General features: G+C 42.3%; 1 protein-coding gene across 1 annotated transcript in view; it reads right to left on the bottom strand.

Moving 5' to 3' along the window:
• Positions 1–19,061, bottom strand: part of astn1 (astrotactin 1) — a 2,863,484-nt gene that overhangs the window by 966,579 nt on the left and 1,877,844 nt on the right. Inside the window, exon 12 of the mRNA XM_068038084.1 lies at positions 15,476–15,642. Within this exon, the coding sequence (XP_067894185.1) occupies positions 15,476–15,642 (167 nt within the window). The remainder of the gene's footprint in view (positions 1–15,475; positions 15,643–19,061) is intronic.

The raw sequence follows: 19,061 nt of genomic DNA, 5'->3' as shown, positions 1-19,061 counted from the left end.
CTCTTCGAGGGCACCTCGACATTGAGGTGCCCTCTCCCTGGTGAGGCAGCCTCGGCAATGGCCACCACTAGTGGTGGCGTGGCTGAGCTCCAAGCCCTCTGATTAGGCCGGAGGGCCTAGGGGGCAGGCTGCCATCCTCAGTTGGACAACAGCCCCAATGGCAGCCTATTAATTGACCACCGCTGGCAAAATACTGGGCCAGAATCCCACCGCCCACCAAAGCCGGGTTGGCTCCTGCTTTCAGCCCCAGTGGCTGGACGGCTGCTTCTGCAGCTCATTGTTTCCAAGCTACTTTCTTAACTGAATGATGAATGAAAGGGAAAGGCTAAACTTTTCGATTTGTGTACACAGAATAACTAAACTTAACATCAATTAGACTTGTCATGAACAGGTATTGAACCATAGAAAATAAGTAAAAGAAAAAAGCTGAAAAAGGCCAGTAGAACTATCAAACATGGGTCACAGCTTTCACACACACTATCAGTCCTTAAGCTTCACTCCCATTGCAGTCTGTTGCAATATCCAAAGTCAGATCCAACTGAAAATCAATACAAGATAATTATTTTTAGATTGTTGAATTGCTATTTATTATCCCTGCAGACTTAATGCCTAAAGCTGTCATTTAGCTCTAATTACACAGTATCACAGTAATCCTGCTCTTCCTGAACATATGCATTTGAGAATGAGTGTATGAAGCAACGGCCCAAGAATGAATAGAAATACTTCCCAGCTTACTATGAGCACTACACTCTCGCCATTTCTGCAGATGGTGAATCTTCAGGTCAGTTTTAAGTTTGACCTTTTTGGGTGAACTTTTGTGCTCATCTCAGTAATGAATCTCAGTGCAGACATTCTCAGATCATGTATAGTATAGCTGCAGAGTGCCACTTAAACTAAGTTACTGTAACTTCAGAAGCGTATCACTTATTGCATTAATGTGGCATTTTTCCGTTTCCTCAGATCAGTCATTTATGGTCTTTCTGAACGAGCCTGTTAATTTAGAAATAAGTAGTCCTAAGTTAGGGTGGAGTTTTATTCTCTATGACCCTTGCCCAAGAGGGCTTAAACTCAAATTAATTGCATGAAACTGAAGCAGAACTGAAAGTTTGGTGTCACAAGATCAGGAACAGATTGTTCTGCCCCTCAATTAGATCATGGCTGATCCGTACCTCAACTCTATCTTTCCTGCAATAAAAACAAGAAATGCTGGAAATACTCAGCAGGTCTGGCAGCATCTGGGGAGACAGAAGCAGAGTTAACGTTTCAGGTCAGTGACCCTTCATCAGAACTCTCAATGATGAAGGGTCATTGACCTGAAACATTAACTCTGCTTCTCTCTCCACAGATACTGCCAGACCTGCTGAGTATTTCCAGCATTTCTTGTTTGTATTTCAGATTTCCAGCATCTGCAGTATTTTGCTTCTATATTTCCTGCCTTTGATTCATATCCCTTGAAATCCTTACCGAATAAAACTCTGTTGATCACAGTTTTGAAAATTCAGTTGGCCCAGCATCCACAGCCAGCTCAGTATTTTTCAGTAAAAAAATATATTTCTGCTCGCAAACGTCTCATGGTGTCACTAATATTGAGCCATCTGCTATTTACAAGGACAGAAGCACTATACCATCTAAAATACACAGTGGAATTTTTCACAACCCGTGACATTACTGAGGCCTTGAACATAGCAGGTGGCTAATCAGAAATTGTAAGTGCACTGCCCATGAATTTCCAATAAGCTGGTTAAGCTGCCTTGGAAAGTTCTACTGAGTGTACTATTTTCCTCTTATAATGTAGGTGTGTGTCTCTTCAAAGTTATAAAGTTAAATTTCTGTTCAATAGACACTTGGTGAGTTCATACAATGGCCAATTAAGAGGCTGCAAACATCTTAGTCCCAGTATTTCATGTATCTGGTTTATTTTACTTTTTAGACTCATGGCAAATAAATATGACTGACAACAGAATTCTGATGGATAAGAAAGGTCCACTATTTTTATGGAGATATAGGGGTGAATCCCTGATATAGCCCCCACCTCTGCTCCCTTTAGTCCAAGGGATGCAGACTAGAATGGATATGGTGGACAATTGGTTTAGTCCTTCACTGCTAGATCTGGCTGCACCACATAAGGCATTATCGGGTAATGCTCGTGGCTATCAAAACTGGTCACTATTCCAGGGTCATCCTGTAATGCAAAGATAACCCCCAGCTTCTTTTCTCTACTGTAAACCATCTTCTAAAACCCTTCTCCCCTGTCTCCCCCCACCTTCACCTCCAAAAAGAGCAAGGAGCTCATGGACTTCTTTGTCATTGAGACTATCTGATCAACTCCACTAAATTCAGCCTAATATGTAATGTGGTATAATGTTCCAGTTATTAAAAAAAGACTATCCCCAGACTCACTATAAGCACTACCACAAAGATCTACTTGTACTTTAAATTTCTTGTATTCAGGCTTTATGTACATGATGAATGGACACAGCTGAGACATAACTAATGGATAATTACCTGACCCAACCCAAAGGTAAGGCCAAAGTGTTTCTCTTTACATAGTTTAGTTTAAAAAAAGGCATAATAAAAGAGGGCTAGAGTTATAGTCTACTAAAGATTCCAGTTGTTAAGGAAAGGGGTAGGGAGGGGCAGTGTTTCTCTTTACATAGTTTAGTTTAAAAAAAGGCATAATAAAAGAGGGCTAGAGTTATAGTCTACTAAAGATTCCAGTTGTTAAGGAAAGGGGTAGGGAGGGGCAGGTATTAATATTAAGGTATTGGAATGATGTTCAGTGCTACTTCGAGTTGTTTCTTTCTAGGTTGGGGATAGCAGGTTGTATGGCAATCATCCAATCCATTCTCTCTTCATCAAAAATACCTTTTGGAAGATTAAAGCATAACTACCACTGTGGATGCAGAATTGAAAATAGCGTACAGGCCCTGCACTCTCACACCCCTGGCGGCCGATTTCAATTTGAGACTCCCAGTGACTGTACTGGAACAGCTTGCCTAGGGGTGCAGCTAGTTACAGAGCACATCTTCAGTATTACAGCCGGGATGTTGTCAGGGCCTTTAGTTTTTGCAGTAGTCAGTACGTTCAGCCTTCTCCTGATATCATGTGAAGTGAATCGAATTGGCTAAAGACTGGCACCTATGATAGTAGGGACCTCAGGAGGAGGCTGAGATGAATCATCCACTTGGCACTTCTGGCTATGATGATTGCAAATGCTTCAGCCTTATTTATTTAGAGATACAGCACTGAAACAGGCCCTTCGGCCAACCGAGTCTGCGCCGACCAACAACCACCCATTTATACAAACCCTACATTAATCCCATATTCCCTATCGCATCCCCACCATTCTCCTACCACCTACCTACACGAGGGGCAATTTACAATGGCCAATTTACCTATCACCCTGCAAGTCTTTGGCTGTGGAAGGAAACCAGAGCACCAGGCAGAAATCCACGCGGTCACAGGGAGAACTTGCAAACTCTGCACAGGCAGTACCCAGAACTGAACCTGGGTCACTGGAGCTGTGAGGCTGCAGTGCTAACCACTGCGCCACTCCCATACGTTCTTTAATTCTTATGCTCTTTCATTCTGAGCTCACTAAACAGTGGAAATAAATTTTTCTGATTTACCTTATCAAAACCTCTTCATAACTTTCAACAGCTAGCATACAAGAATCAGCTGGTTGAGCAGAGATCCACATCTAAACTCCAAGCTTACTTCATTTTTTATTGCATTGTGATCACAGATTCTCTAAACCAGGTTAGATGAAATAGGGTGGGAGGAGGCTCATGTGGTGCATATACACTGGCATTGACCAGTTTGGCTGAATGGCCTGTTACTGTGCTGTAAGTATTATGTAATTCTATGTAATCTCTTGGTCCTCTTAAGTCCAACTGCACCATCCTGCACACTCTTTCTCCTTCCTAAAGTCTCAATGTCTTACCACAAATAGGTGTATTCTATGCAAATCCACCTCTTTTTCAGTATTTGAAAACTGCAGAGCTTACTTTCCTCAATTATCCCTTTCTAACCATATTTGAGGATCTTTACCCCTTTGAGAGAGACTAGAACCAGGGACAAAGTTTAAAAATAAGGGGGCTCCCATTTACGATGGAGATAAGGAGAACATTTTTCTCTCGGAGGGTTGTTAGTCTGTGGAATTCTCTTCCCCAGAGGGCAGTGGAGGCAGGGTTATTGAATGTTTTTAAAGCTGAGTTGGATAGATTCTTGATTGACAAGGGAGTCAAAGGTTATAGCAGGTAGACAGGAAAGGAAGATTGAGGCCACAATCAGTTCAGCTATGATCTTAACAAATGGCAGAGCAGGCTCGAGGGGCCAAATGGCCTACTCCTGCTCCTAATTTGTACGTTTGTATGTGTTCTTAAACCCAAAGTTTATCACTTTAACACTTGCTCTTGATTAATCAGTTTCTCTTCTATTCTCTTGAAAGATGCGAGTGTACTCCATGATAAGCATTGCCCCTTCACCCAGTTTTTGAAGTTATTTTATCTGAAAATGGGTTCGTGATCAACAACCTTACAATAGTCTTCTTCACGTTTCTGTTTGAAGTTGGGATGGTGTGAGCAAGATATGCCGACAAGAAATGTAGCGGCGAGTGTTAAAAATGTTGTCCACTGCAAGTGAAAGTCTACATTCTCAAAGATTTCTTACAGCAGCTAACATTAGAGACTGTTACTCCATTCAAAAGCATTGTGGCTGCAATTCATCAAAACATTGGGTCTAATCCAGTGATCTGAAGCCTAATCTTTTCACCTGCAACTCCACAGGATAGCCTTGACATTTACCAAGACGGTTCTTGGCTTTGTTCCCTTTACAAAGTACAGCACAACCTAATCAAGGACCAACACAGCTCGCATTAATTTTTCACTAGCTACTCTATGTTGTAAGGAGAGCTAGTGTGAAGTTCTTGTTTCAAATTTGTAAAACTTGGCTGGGAAAAAAGGGGCTGCTGTCTTCATAAAGAGGACCTCTTGCTTCAATATACCGCATTTTGCCTGACCTGGCTGGATAATCATACTGACTCACAAAACCATGCCAGCAAGTAAACAAGAAAAACATAACTTGTAATAGTCTATATTGGGACATTCCTTGGCTGTAAAGATGGATGATAATTTTCCAATAATAAATAAAATTAAGAGGCAGACCTTTGCCATGATTGCTTATAAATCTACAGCATCCTGTTGACCAGGTGTTAGCTGAAGTGCATTCCTGAAGTGATTTTTCTTCTTTAAACAATTGGAATTAATAGCCTGGAACTAAAAGACCAGAAAGTAATTTAATTTTTAAATTAATTCCAATCTATTTCCTCCTTGCTTTTACCTTGCACGATCTTTATTTTGCTGAATTTTTTGATGCTTTTCACCACACACCATTAAGAGTTTAAACTGGGAAAAATAACCAACTTGCAGCTAAAAATAAAACAGCTCATTATTTCCAGTGTGAAGAAAATTATAATAATGACATTGTACCTTAACTGTTAACTTCCTCAGCAGACAAGAGAGCATAAAATTATCAGAATTCTTGCTATGCCTAGCGGGGAAATTAAAATAACGTATAACCTTCATTCAGTTGAATTAATAGAAATTCCACAAAGTTACACAATACAATCCATACACTGCTGAATAAACAGACATTGTTAAACAGTGGGTAACCCTTGCATTGCTGAACAAATTGGAACTACACATGATTAACCCTCTCTGTGCTGGTAGAGGGTGGGTTGGAGGGGGAGGGGAATTCAGCAATCCTGGCACTGAGGACAGCTAAGCGTCCAAATGACTCTGCTCTGGCAAAGTGGGTAGCTGGCATCACTGAGTATTATTGGAACACACTCTCTATGCAGTTTCAGGTGCGGAGGGAGCCCTCAGACATTCAGACATACAAATCTTTGAAAGCCGGAAGATAAGTTGATTGAGCTGTTTAGAAAAAGATATGGGATCATAATTTTTAGAACAATTTGCAGTTATGTTGTGCCTTTAATCCAGAAAAACATCCAATGGCACTTCATAGATACTAATCAAAACAAAAAATTCCAAAGAGGTGGGTTTTAGGGATGGTCTTAGAGGATTGACAGACAGAATTCCAGAGCATAGGGTCCAGGTGCTTGAAGGCATAAATAAAGGCATTGAGTTAAAGATCAAAGAGATAATGGCACACCTATGTAGATTATTCATAAGGCTGTGGTTATAATATCGTGCCCTTACATTAGTAAGGATGTCAAGGCCATGGAGATGACGCAGGGGATGAAAGACTTTACTTGTCAGGACAGACTAGAGAAACAGGTTCTTGCACAAGGTAAACAGGGGAATACTATTTCCACAGATTGGTAAATTGCTATCTGAGTTGTTCTGGAAGAAGTTAAGGAGGCTTGTCCATTAGCTTATCTTTTAATCTATGCTGTCTAGTTCTTATTAAGTTATTGCTGTACAGATATTCCTCTAGCCTACCTTACAGAAGTATTTCCCTTATTTTACCTATTATTCATATTTGGCTAATGGCGCATAATTGGATGATTTAAGCACTATCTGTGCTTGCTTCCAATTCTGTGCTATAATAATGTCTCATAATTTCCTCATGATGATGGTCACCAAATTTCCTTTCTTGTTTACTTTGGCAACCAAGGATATGTCCCATCTGACTGTGGGAATTGACAGTCTCAACTGCCTCTAACTTTCCAAGTACCTCAGTCACACATTTCAAAGTCCTCAAATAAAGGACTTATTTCCATGCTCTCCTGGTTAGTCTCCCATCTACAACCCTACATAAACTTGAGCTCGTTCAAAACTCTGCTGCCCATATCCCAAGTCCTGTTCACCCATCACCCCTGGGCTGATTGGTCTACGTTGGCTCCCGGTCCGCCAATGCCTTATTCTTAAAATTCTCATCCTTGTTTTCAATTTTTCCATGACCTTGCACCTCCCTATTTCTTTCACCTCCTCCAGCCCTACAAGCCTTTCAGAACTCGGCACTCTTCCAATTCTGGCTCTTGTGCATTCCTGATTTTAATTGCTCCACCACTGGTGGCTGTGCCTTCAGGTCCCTAGGGCAGCACAATGGCGCAGTGGTTAGCACTGCAGCCTCATAGCTCCAGCGACCCGGGTTTGGTTCTGGGTACAGCCTGTGCGGATTTTGCAAGTTCTCCCTGTGATTGCATGGGTTTCTACCAGGTGCTCCAGTTTCCTCCCACAGCCAAAGACTTGCAGGTTGATAGGTAAATTGGCCATTGTAAATTGCCCCTAGTGTAGGTAGGTGGTAGGAGCAATGAGGAAAGGTAGGGATGTGATAGGGAATATGGGACGAATGTAGGATTAGTGCAAATGGGTGGTTGATGGTCAGCACAGACTTGGTGGGCTGAAGAGCCTGTTTCAGTGCTGTATCTCTCTATGACCTTGAGCTCTGAATTCCCTCCCTAAACTTCTCCACCTGTCTACCTCCCTCCTCAAAACCTAGCACTTTGTCCAAGCTTTTGGTCATCTGTCCTAATATCTCCTTATGTGGCTCAGTATCAAGTTTTGTTTGATAACTCTCCTGTGAATCCCCTTGGGACATTTTACTACTTTAAAGGTGCTATATAATTGAAAGTTGATGTTGTTGATTCTCTACTGAATTCTTGTGGAAAATGTTTATTTAATATTTCAACTAATTTAAATTCTTCAAGTTCATTTTCACTTTTTCATTTGAGAGTTCCGAAGACCTTTTTACCACTTGACTGCATTGAAACCTGAAGAATAATTTTGTATATTTTGTTTCAACACTCCCAACGTTGTTCAGTGTTTCTCGAGTATAAACTTTCCTTGCATATTTAATGTGATAGTTGGTAAATATTTGTCTAAGTTATGCAAAACAGTTAATAAGCAAGGTAGGATAGCTAATGTTACATAAATGGTTAGGTATTAGGAGTGGTAAAGATCAAGGTGATTACATCATTCCCTGAATACAGATATAGAACAATTAGGTATAAGATGGTTTGAGAATGGAATGTTAATTGTTGGACTACAGCAATTAATGTTTCAATCTCGCATCATCCTATATCGCTACAGAAACAAGGTGTCTCCACTCACCTGGGATTCCAAAACTAGGGACCATAAATATAAATCCAATAAGGAACTCAGGAGAAATTTCTTTACCTAAAGAATGCTTCGAATGTGGAACTCACCACCACATAAAATAGTTGAGGAAAATAGCATAGATAAACTTCATAAGAAGTCAGATATGTATATGAGGGTGAAAGCAATAGAAAGATTTGTTAATAAAAGCAAAATACTGCTTTGGCTCAATATTAGTGACACCATGAGATGTTTGCTAGTAGAAATATATTTTTCACTGAAAAATACTGAGCTGGCTGTGGATGCTGGGCCAACTGAATTTTCAAAACTGAGATCAACAGAGTTTTATTCGGTAAGGATTTCAAGGGATATGAATCAAAGGCAGGAAAGATGGAAGCAAAATACTGCAGATGCTGGAAATCTGAAATAAAAACAAGAAATGCTGAAAATACTCAGCAGGTCTGGCAGCATCTGTGGAGAGAGAAGCAGAGTTAACGTTTCAGGTCAGTGACCCTTCATCAGAACTGGCAGATATTAGAAATGTAAAAAGATTTAATCAAGTAACGCGGTGGTGGGGGTGGGGCAAGAGATAACCAAAGAGAAGGTATTGATAGGACAGAGGGTCACAGAGAATAACTGACCAGAAGGACATGGAACAAAGGCAAATGGTATGTTAATGGTGTGCTGAAAGACAAAGCGTTCATAGAGAGAGGGTGTGAAGACTATAAAGCACAAAGCACTCCAAGCACAAATATTTAAAAAAACACAGAAACAGTGGGTGCCCCCCCCACCCCACCCCCACTGTGGTTGACAGGGCCCTCAACCATGTCTGGCCCATTTCCCGCACTTCTACCTTCACCCCTTCCCTTCCCTCCCAGAACTGCAACAAGGTTCCTTCACACCCAAAGGATCTTCATCCGCCACTTCTGCCACCTCCAGCGTGATGCCACTACCAAACGCATCTTCCCCTCCCTTCCCCTGTCAGTATTACAAAGGGAGCATTCCCTCTGCGACATCCTCGTCCTCTCCTCCATTACCCCCACCACCTTGCCCCCTTCCCACGGCACCTTCCCATGCAATCGCAGGAGGTGTAATACCTGCTCATGTACCTCCTCTCTCCTCACTATCCAAGGCCCCAAACACTCCTTTCAGATGAAGCAGCGATTTACTTGTACTTCTTTCAATTTAGTATACTGTATTCGCTGCTCACAATGTGGTCTCCTCTACATTGGGGAGTAAAACGCAGATTGGGTGACCGCTCTGCAGAACACCTCCACTCAGTCCGTAAGCATGACCCCGAGCTTCTGGTTGCTGGTCATTTCAACACCACCCCCCCCTTGCTCTCATGCCCACATCTCTGTCCTGGGATTGCTGCAGTGTTCCAGTGAACATCAACGCAAGCTCGCGGAATAGCATCTCATTTACTGATTAGGCACACTACAGCCTGCCGGACTGAACATTGAGTTCAACAATTTCAGAGCATGACGGGCCCCCTTTTTAGGTTTGGTTATTTTTTCATTTTTTCTTTGGTTATTTTATTTTAGTTTTTTTTAGTTAGTTTAGGTTGTTTCTTCTGTGCCTACCCACTGTTACTGTATTTTTTTTCATGTTGTGCTTGGAGTGCTTTGTGCTTTACAGTCTATTCACACCCTCTCTGTACTAATGCTTTGTCTTTCACCACACTACTAACATACCGTTTGCCTTTGCTCCATGACCTTCAGGTCAGTTATTCTCTGTGATCTTGTCCTATCAACACCTTCTCTTTTGTTATCTCTTGCCCCACCCGGCTTTACTTGCTTAAAATCTTTTATATTTCTAATATCTGCCAGTTCTGATGAAGGGTCACTGACCTGTAACGTTACCTCTGCTTCTCTCTCCATGGAAAGATTTGTTGATTAAGTTAGATGAAATAGGGCATGATGCATAAACACTAGCATAGACATAAAACAAAAACATAAAATGCAGGAAATACTCTGCAAGTCTGGCAGCATATATGGTGTGTAAAATAGAGTTAATGTTTCAGGTTGATGACTCTTCTGAAAGGTCAACGACCTAAAACACTGTTTCTCTCTTCACAGATGCTGCTAGAACTGCTGAATATATCCAGCATTTAAGGTTTTTGCTTCAGATTTCCAGCATCTGCCATTCTTTGCTCCAGCATCGACCTGTTGGACCAAATGGCCTGTTTCTACGAACATATGTACAAACATACGAACATATGAATTAGGAGCAGGAGTAGGTCACTTGGCCCTTCGAGCCTGTTCCTATTCAATAAGTTCATGGCTAAACTGATTACTCCACATTTCCACATACCCCTGATAACCTCCCACCCCCTTGCTTATCAAGAATATATCTACCTCTGCCTTAAAAATATTCAAAGACTCTGCTTCCACCGCCTTTTGAGGAAGAGAATTCCAAAGACTCACGATCCTGTGAGAGAAAACATTTCTCCTCATCTCTGTCTTAAATGGGCGACCCCTTATTCTTAAACAGTGACTCCTAGTTCTCGATTCTCTCACAAGGGGAAACATCCTTTCCACATCCACCCTGTCAAGACCCCTCAGGATCTTATATGTTTCTATTAAGTTGCCTCTTACTCTTCTAAATTCCTGTGGATACAAGCCTAACCTGTCCAACCTTTCCTTGCAAGACAGCCTGCCCGGTTCAGGTACTGTACTGTAAGTACTATGTAAGAATAGCTCCAAAGTGTCTGGAAATCAGGAAGGAAGTGTGAAAGGCGAATAAGACTCTGTCATAAATAGCTAAAAGAGATAAGGCTGAAAGAGTGAAGGCTATCAAGCACAGACACAATCATTAATTTGTGGGGAATATCCAAAGAACCGACAGATAGTAGTACTAATGAGCATGCATGGGAAGGGGAGATCATCCATGCTAATGTGATGATCTAGTAGCCATAAGTACTTAGGCATTAATCCTACGTGGTAGAAATGAGCTTATACATTAACCTCAAGTTTATTACTGATTAACTGTATAAAGATCCTGCATCCTGTCCTTCAGCAACTCTACTTAGTCTTGCATAGAGCTACATTGAGCAGTTTTAATTACTGTTTACAAATCGCTGATGAGTTCTCTGTTTGTGAGCTTTTGGGCACCAATCTCATATGCGCTGCATGTAAATGATTGCATGTGCGTTCATTTATAAAGACCAGTATTCAATCAGATGGCTCTCTATCTCTTGAGTCTGCATGCCTGTACTAAAACGGGAGGATATGGATTATTCTAAACCCAACATTATAGAGTTCTGTTTTCTTCTTTCTTTTTAAAAACTTGGTTTCTGCATTTGTCTGCACATCTGATTATTGTGAGGAACTAATGTTTGTGTCACGAATAGGTGCTGACAATAAAGTGCAAGCTTCACAATAGAACAAATTCTTTCATTAGCAGGGAGGCGGTGGCCTAGTGGTGTTGTCACTGGACTAATAACACAGAAATCTAGGGTATCACTCTGCGGACATGGGCTCAAATCCCACCATGGCAGAAGGTGGAATTTCAATTCAATTAATAAATCTGGAATTTTAAATAAAAGCTGGTATAATGATGGCCATGAAATCATTGTCAATTATCATAAAAATCCATCTGGTTCACTAATGCCCTTTAGAGAGGGAAATCTGTTGTCCTTACCTGGTCTGGCCTATATGTGACACACAGCAATGTGATTGACTCCTAAATGGCCTAGCAAGCCACTCAGTTGTATCAAACCACTGCAAGGTCAATAAGGAATGAAACCAGACGGACCACCCAGCATCAACCGAGGCACTGGAAATGACTGCAGCAAACCAAGCCCTGTCAACCCTGCAAAGTCCTCCTAACTAACTGTCCCACAGACTAGACAAGCAGCAGCCTGACATAGTCATACTCATGAAATCATACCTTAGAGACAATGTCCCAGATACCACCATCACCATCCCTGGGTATGTCGTCTCCCACCGGCAGAACAGACCCACCAGAGGTAGCGGCACAATGGTATACAATCAGGAGGGCGTTGCCCTGGGAGTCCTCAACATCGACTCCGGACCCCATGAAGTCTCATGGCATCAGGTCAAATATGGGCAAAGAAACCTCCTGCTGATTACCACCTACTGCCCACCCTCAGCTGATGAATCAGTACTCCTCCATGTTGAACACCTATTGGAGAAAGCACTGGGGGGTGGCAATGTCCATCACCAAGAGTGGCTCGGTAGCACCATTACTGACATAGCTGCTAGACTGGGTCTGCGACAGGTGAGGGAACCAACAAGATGGAAAAACATACTTGACCTTGTCCTCATCAACCTGGGTGTCGCAGATGCAACTGTCCATGACAGTATTGGTAGAAGTGACCACCGCACCGTCCTTGTGGAGACAAAGTCCTGTCTTCACATTGAAGATACCCTCCATCATGTTGTGCAGCATTGCCGCCATGCTAAATGGGATAGATTTTGGGCAAAACTGGGCATCCATGAGGTGCTGTGGACCATCAGCAGCAGCAGAAGTGTAGTCAATCTGTAACCTCATGGTCCGACATATTCCCCACTCTCCCGTTATTATCAAGCCATAAGACCAACCCTGGTTCAATGCAGAGTACAGGAGGGCTTGCCAGGAGCAGCAGCAGGCATACCTCAAAATGAGTGTCAACCTGGTGAAGCTACAACCCAAGACTACTTGCGTGCCAAAGTGCATGTGATAAACAGGACTAAGCAATCCCACAACCAATGGATGAGATCTAAGCTCTGCAGTCCTGCCACATCTAGTCATGATGGTGCTGGACAATTAAACAACTAACTGGAGGAGGTGGCTCCACAAATATCCCCATCCTCAATGATGGGGGAGCCCAGCACATCAGTGCAAAAGGTAAGACTGAAGCATTTGCAACAATCTTCAGCCAGAAGTGCCGAGCTGATGATCCACCTCGGCCTCCTTCTGAAGTTCACAGATGCTGCAAAGGCTATGGGCCCTGACAACATTCCGGCAATAGTGCTGAAGACCTGTGCTCCAGAACTTCCTGCGCCCTTAGTCAAGCTGTTCCAGTACAGCTACAACACTGGCATCTACCAGGCAATGTGGAAAATTGTCCAGGTCTGTCCTGTACAGTAAAAGCAGGACAAGTCCAACCCGGCCAATTACTGCCCCATCAGTCTACTCTTGATCATCAGTAAAGTGATGGAAGGTGTCATCAACAGTGCCATCAAGCGGTACTTGCTTAGCAAAAACCAGCTCAGTGACGCTCAGTTTGGGTTCCAGCAGGGCCACTCAGCTCCTGACCTCATTACAGCCTTGGTTCAAACATGGACAAAAGAGTTGAACTCGAGGTGAGGTGAGGTGAGGTGAGTGACTACCCTTGACCTCAAGACAGCATTTGACCGAGTATGCCATCAAAGAGCCCAAGCAAAACTGGAGTCATTGGGTATCGGGGGAAAACTCTCTGCAGGTTGGAGTCATATCTAGCGTAAAGGAAGGTGGTTGTGGTTGTTGGAGGACAATCATCTCAGCTCTGAGACATCACTGCAGTAGTTTCTCAGGGAAGTGTCCTAGGCCCAACCATCTTCAACTGCTTCATCAATGACCTTCCTGTAATCATAAGGTCAGAAGTGGGGACGTTCGCTGATGATTACACAATGTTCAGCACCATTCGCACCTCCTCAGATACTGAAGCAGTCTGTGTAGAAATGCAGCAGGACCTGGACAATATCCAGGCTAGGGCTGACAAGTGGCAAGTGACATTTGCGCCACACAAGTGCCAGGCAATGAATATTTCAAACAAGAGAGAATCTAACCATCTCCCCTTGACATTCAATGGCATTACGTTCGCTGAATCCCCCACTGTCAACATCCTGGGGGTTACCATTGACCAGAAACTGAACTGGAGTAGCCAAATAAATACCAAGAGCAGGTCAGAAGCTAGGAATCCTGCGGCAAGTAACTCACTTCCTGACTCCCCAAAGCCTGTCGAGGTGATGGAATACTCTCCACTTGCCTGGATGGGTGCAGCACCAACAACACTCAAGAAGCTCAACACCATCCAGGACAAAGCAGCCCACTTGATTGGCACCCCATCCACAAACATTCACTCCCTCCACCACCAACGCACAGTGGCAGCAGTGTGTACCATCTACAAGATGCACTGCAGCAACGCATCAAGGCTCCTTAGACAGCACTTTCCAAACCCATAACCTCTACCACCTAGAAGGACAAGGGCAGCAGATGCATGGGAACACGACCACCTGCAACTTCCCCTCCAAGCCACACACCATCCTAACTTGGAACTATACCGCTGTTCCTTCACTGCCGCTGGGTCAAAATCCTGCAACTCCCTCCCTAACAGCATTGTGGGTGTACCTACCCCAAATGGACTGCAGCGGTTCAAGAAGGCGGCTCACCACCACCTTCTCAAAGGCAATTAGGAATGGGAAATAAATGCTGGCCCAGCCAGCGACGCTCACGTCCCATGAATGAATTTTAAAAAAATCAGACGCGCAGTGTACACCTGCCAGGGTTGACACTGAGTTGCACAAAAGGTTCTCAGTTTCAGACATGTTCTACCTTGGGTATACTGTGTGTAAAATGTATCTATCTACAATAATATTTACACACAGAACCTGACATTGCCACACACAAAATCTACAGTATCAGACTGGTGGGAAATATTCCCTTTAATCTGGTATGCATTGTACATATGCATGATTTAACAGTAATGCATCTGTGTGGTATGATGGGATATTTCTTGAATGTAACTAAGTGCTTGCTAGGGAAATTCAGAGGTCATTCGGAATGAACCACATATTCTAGAATCACATGAAGGCCAGGCTGGGTATGGGATGGCAGATTTCCTCCTGAAGAGTTAATATTTTTACAACAATTCAGTATTTTTCATGGCTCGTCCTTCCTGCTACTTGCCCACACATTAACTGATCTATTTAATTCAGTTTCATACTTGCCATAGTGGGATTTGAACTCATGACCATGGTCATTGGTGTAGTACTGTACATGCCATCAGTACCACAGACTTAAAACCAGAAAATAATTTCCTTTTACTGCATACAAAAGATATAAAGTAAAAGGTACAAGGGGTGACAATCAGCCGTGCAGAAATGAGGGGTGAATCATTCTCTTTAATCTGGTGTGTTCTTCACTTAATCAGTACTTCATGGGTTAATGTCCTAAAATTCACTTTCAATACCAAGTTAGAGTGTTACTTATCAGACCTGAACCACCTTTGAAGGAGGAACTCAGCATGCATTAGAAATGCAGAAAGTGAGCTGCGAATCAGACTGCCTGCTGATATTGTGAAATATTTAGCATTTATTGTCTTTGTGCTTCAGTTGGAGTCATCACCTTAAGACTTTCTTTTTTCTTCACACTTTACTTCTCTGTAGTTCACTGAGTAAATCAACAAGGGAATGCTGGAGACTTACCCACAGAACATCACGATGTTGTAGTGCGAGGGGTTATCTGGTAGAGGCATGGTCCGCTGCAGGCACAGCTGCTCACAACCACCATTCATCCCATCTGAACAATCAATGCCAATGTGTCTGTCATAACAGCCAGAGCCATCCTTCATCGGGCTGAGTCCCAGAGGGCACTGCAGGGAAAATAACAGGGCAAGAGTTGTTACAGAATGAAGAAATGACCCACTGTGTAAGTAATAAAATAAAAAGGATAGGATTGAGATATGTGCTTATTAGAAGCTAGCAATTTTGATACGCGGGTGACTGTGAGCCTTTGCAGTACTGCTGCTCCTTTGACCATAATAACAATGCATCAAAGCATTGTTTACCCTCTTTTGTCTTTTAGCCAATGGATTCTAACAGTTTTTTTTATGATCCAAAAGCATATTTTAACATTGTTACATTCATTGATGTGTTCTGTGATCAAATGTAGGGATATTCCAGGGGCAAGTTGCAGACTAGAATCTGTTTCATGGTTTATCTGTATATTAAAAATCCTGCATTAGGTGCACACTTCCCGTCTGTATACCCTCTTTCCTACTATGATTTTTGGTAACATTTAAGTCTACATTTACAATGTAAAACAAGTACGTAAACATTTGAAATATAATGCTTGCTGTCAGTGTAGTTTCAGACTCCAGCCACTGGATGATGCAGTGGAGCCGTCCCCATTCTGCCTTCCAGCTGCTGGGCTCTTTGGCCTCCCCAGCCTTGATCCACTCTGACTCATGCCCTTGGTCTTGACTTCCTCTTTAAACTTTTAACACCTATGTTAATGTGTGTTTTCTGTTTCTCCTCCTCTGTACACAACATTTAATCATCCTTTCCATCCCCGGCTGCATTTTTGCTTTGACATCAGTCCCCTTAAAGGCACTTTCTATTTACAATGCCTGAGCTTTTTGGGTTCTGGGTCAATTACCCTTCATTCTCATTGACATCCACCTCTGGTCCTGTTTTGGCTGTCACCCCATTTCTTCTGGGTTGCTTTAGGCTATTTTTGTTTGACAAATCTGTTAAGAGTTTTTGAGGATGTAACTAGCAAGGTAGATAAAGAGGAAACAGTGGATGTAGTATATCTGGATTTTTAAAAGGATTGGATAAGGTGCCACACATCAGGTTGTTGCACAAGATAAGAGCTCATGGATTTGGGGGCAATACATTAGAAATATAGAGGATTGATTAAAGGAAAGAAAATAGAGAGTGGGAATAAACCGTTCATTTTCAGGTTGTCATGCTGTTAATAGTTAGGTGTCGCAAGGATCAGTGCGGAGATCTCAGCTATTTACGATCTATATTAATGAAGGGACTGCGTACAATGTATCTATGTTTGCTGGTGATACAAAACCAGGTGGGAAAGTAAGCTGTGAGGAGGATGGAAAGAGGCTGCAAAGATATAGACTGGTTCAAGGAGTGGGTAAGAAAGTGGCAAATTGAGTACAATGTGGGAAAATGTGAGGTTATTCACTTTGGTTTGAAGAATAGAAAAACTGATATATAGTGAGAAACTATTAAATGTTGGTGTTCAGAGGGATTTGGGTGTTCTTGTACACAAAAGTTAACATGCAGGTACAGCAAGCAATTATGAAGGCAAATGGGCTTTTGGCTTTATTGCAAAGGGTTTGAAGTACAAGAGTAAGGAAATCTTGCTGCACTTGTTTATGGCTTTAGTGAGACCACACCTGGAGTACTGTGTAAAGTTCTGGTCACTGTTCCGAAGGAACTTGCTTTAGAGGGGGTGGGGCCATGCAACGAAGGTTCACTAGGTTGATTCCTGGAAATGATAGTGTTGTTCTTTGAGGAGAGATTGAGTAGCATGGGCCTATACTCTCCGGAGTTTAGAAGAATGAGAGGTGATCTCATTGAAACGTATACAATTCTGAGAGGGTTTGACAGAGTAGATTTTGACAGGCTGTTTTCCCCTGGCTGTAGAGTCTAGAACTAGAAGGACGTGTCTCAGGATAAGAGGTCAGCCATTTAGGACTGAACTGAATAGAAATTTCTTCGTTAAGAGGGCTGTGAATCTTTGGAATTCTCTACCCTAGTGTATATTCAAGGCAGAGCTCAATAGATTTTGGACTCTAAGGGAATCAAGGCTATGGGATCAGGCAAGAAAGTGGAGTTGAGGTATAGATCAGCCACGATCTAATTGAATTCTGGAACAGGTTTATAGATCTGAATGATCTATGGTCTTCTTGCCCAATCCCAGACCCAAGTTACACTTATCCCATTCTTCTGCATCATTTTTCTGGCACACAAGTCGTATTCTTCCCTTAGATCTTTCCTGCTACTGGGCTTGATCAAACAATCAAATAAATTTTTATCTGGATCCAACACACATTTAAAATGTTATTTTTAAGTTCCACTTTTGGTCTCCACCAGAAACAACCTTTTAGATGTTGTCATTGGCCAGAAGCAGCAAAAAGATTTCTGGTCTTGGATCCTTTTCGCTGCGCTTGAGCCTCAAAAAAATAGCTCACCTCCTCCAGTCCTACCTCTATCTCATCTCTACACCTAGCCCTGCTCGCTCTATGTAGGCCTCTCTTCCAGCTCTGCCTTATCCCCACTCACCTCCTGGGTCTACCTGTCAGATCAAGAATTGCACAAACCTGCACAAATAGGGCAACAGATGCATTCTTGCTTCTCCTTTGATTTGTTTCTGTGTTTTGTGTTGAAATGTATTAATTTATTGATTTGCCACACAGTTGTTGTTCTATTAATTCATGCATTCACTTATATTTATTTCTTCTTGAATTTACACATTTGTTTGTGTACTTACTGCTCTATAAATTCATTCATTCACCAATGCTCATATTTCTGTTAATTTATTTGCGAGTGCCCACTGCTCTATGAACTTATTCTTGACTCAGTAATGGCCACTGCCTAATAATTTATTAATTCTCTGATGTCTTCTTATCTGTGCTATAATGTTCATCAGTAACCTTCTGTTCTGACTGAGTGGCCATGCATGTGATTTCAGTTAGTGTGCCTGCATTGAATCTGTTACGATCCTGTAGCATCAAAGAAAACCCTTTATTGCAACTTAAATTCATTCCATTAACTTCTAATCTCCATGTTAATAAAGTAACAGCTTCTGTTGTCCACTATTTAAGGATGTATTGTCATCACGTTCTTTGGGAACTCAGATGAAGGGGTAGATTTTGGGCTCAGACATGGCTAACACATGAATGCAGAAGGAACTTTCAGTTATATACTGCCTTTTGTGACACTGCTTTTAGTGATATTGGTTGACAGATTAAAGTGGGCCACGCTACCTTCCTTCTCTTTGATCGAAGAGTGGGGATCTTTACTGTCCACCTGAAAGGCAGGCAGGGCTTTGCTTTAACATCTTATACAAAAAAATGGTCCCTCCGAGAGTGCAGCACTCCCTCAGATTATATACTCAACTATCTGGAGTGGGACTTCTGCCTCAGAGCCAAGACTGACTCCTACAGAGCATGCCAACTTGCATGCATGCTTGTATAGAAGGACGCTTGAGAGTGGGTTGCAGGTTGGAATCTAACTGACGTGTTCATGTGGTTTATATATAGAATAA

The sequence above is a fragment of the Heterodontus francisci genome, chromosome 8, assembly GCF_036365525.1.
Source record: "Heterodontus francisci isolate sHetFra1 chromosome 8, sHetFra1.hap1, whole genome shotgun sequence".
Classification (NCBI taxonomy): Eukaryota; Metazoa; Chordata; class Chondrichthyes; order Heterodontiformes; family Heterodontidae; genus Heterodontus; species Heterodontus francisci.
The sequence above is the reverse complement of the archived record's forward strand: the minus strand, read 5'-3'. Positions and strand labels throughout refer to the sequence as shown.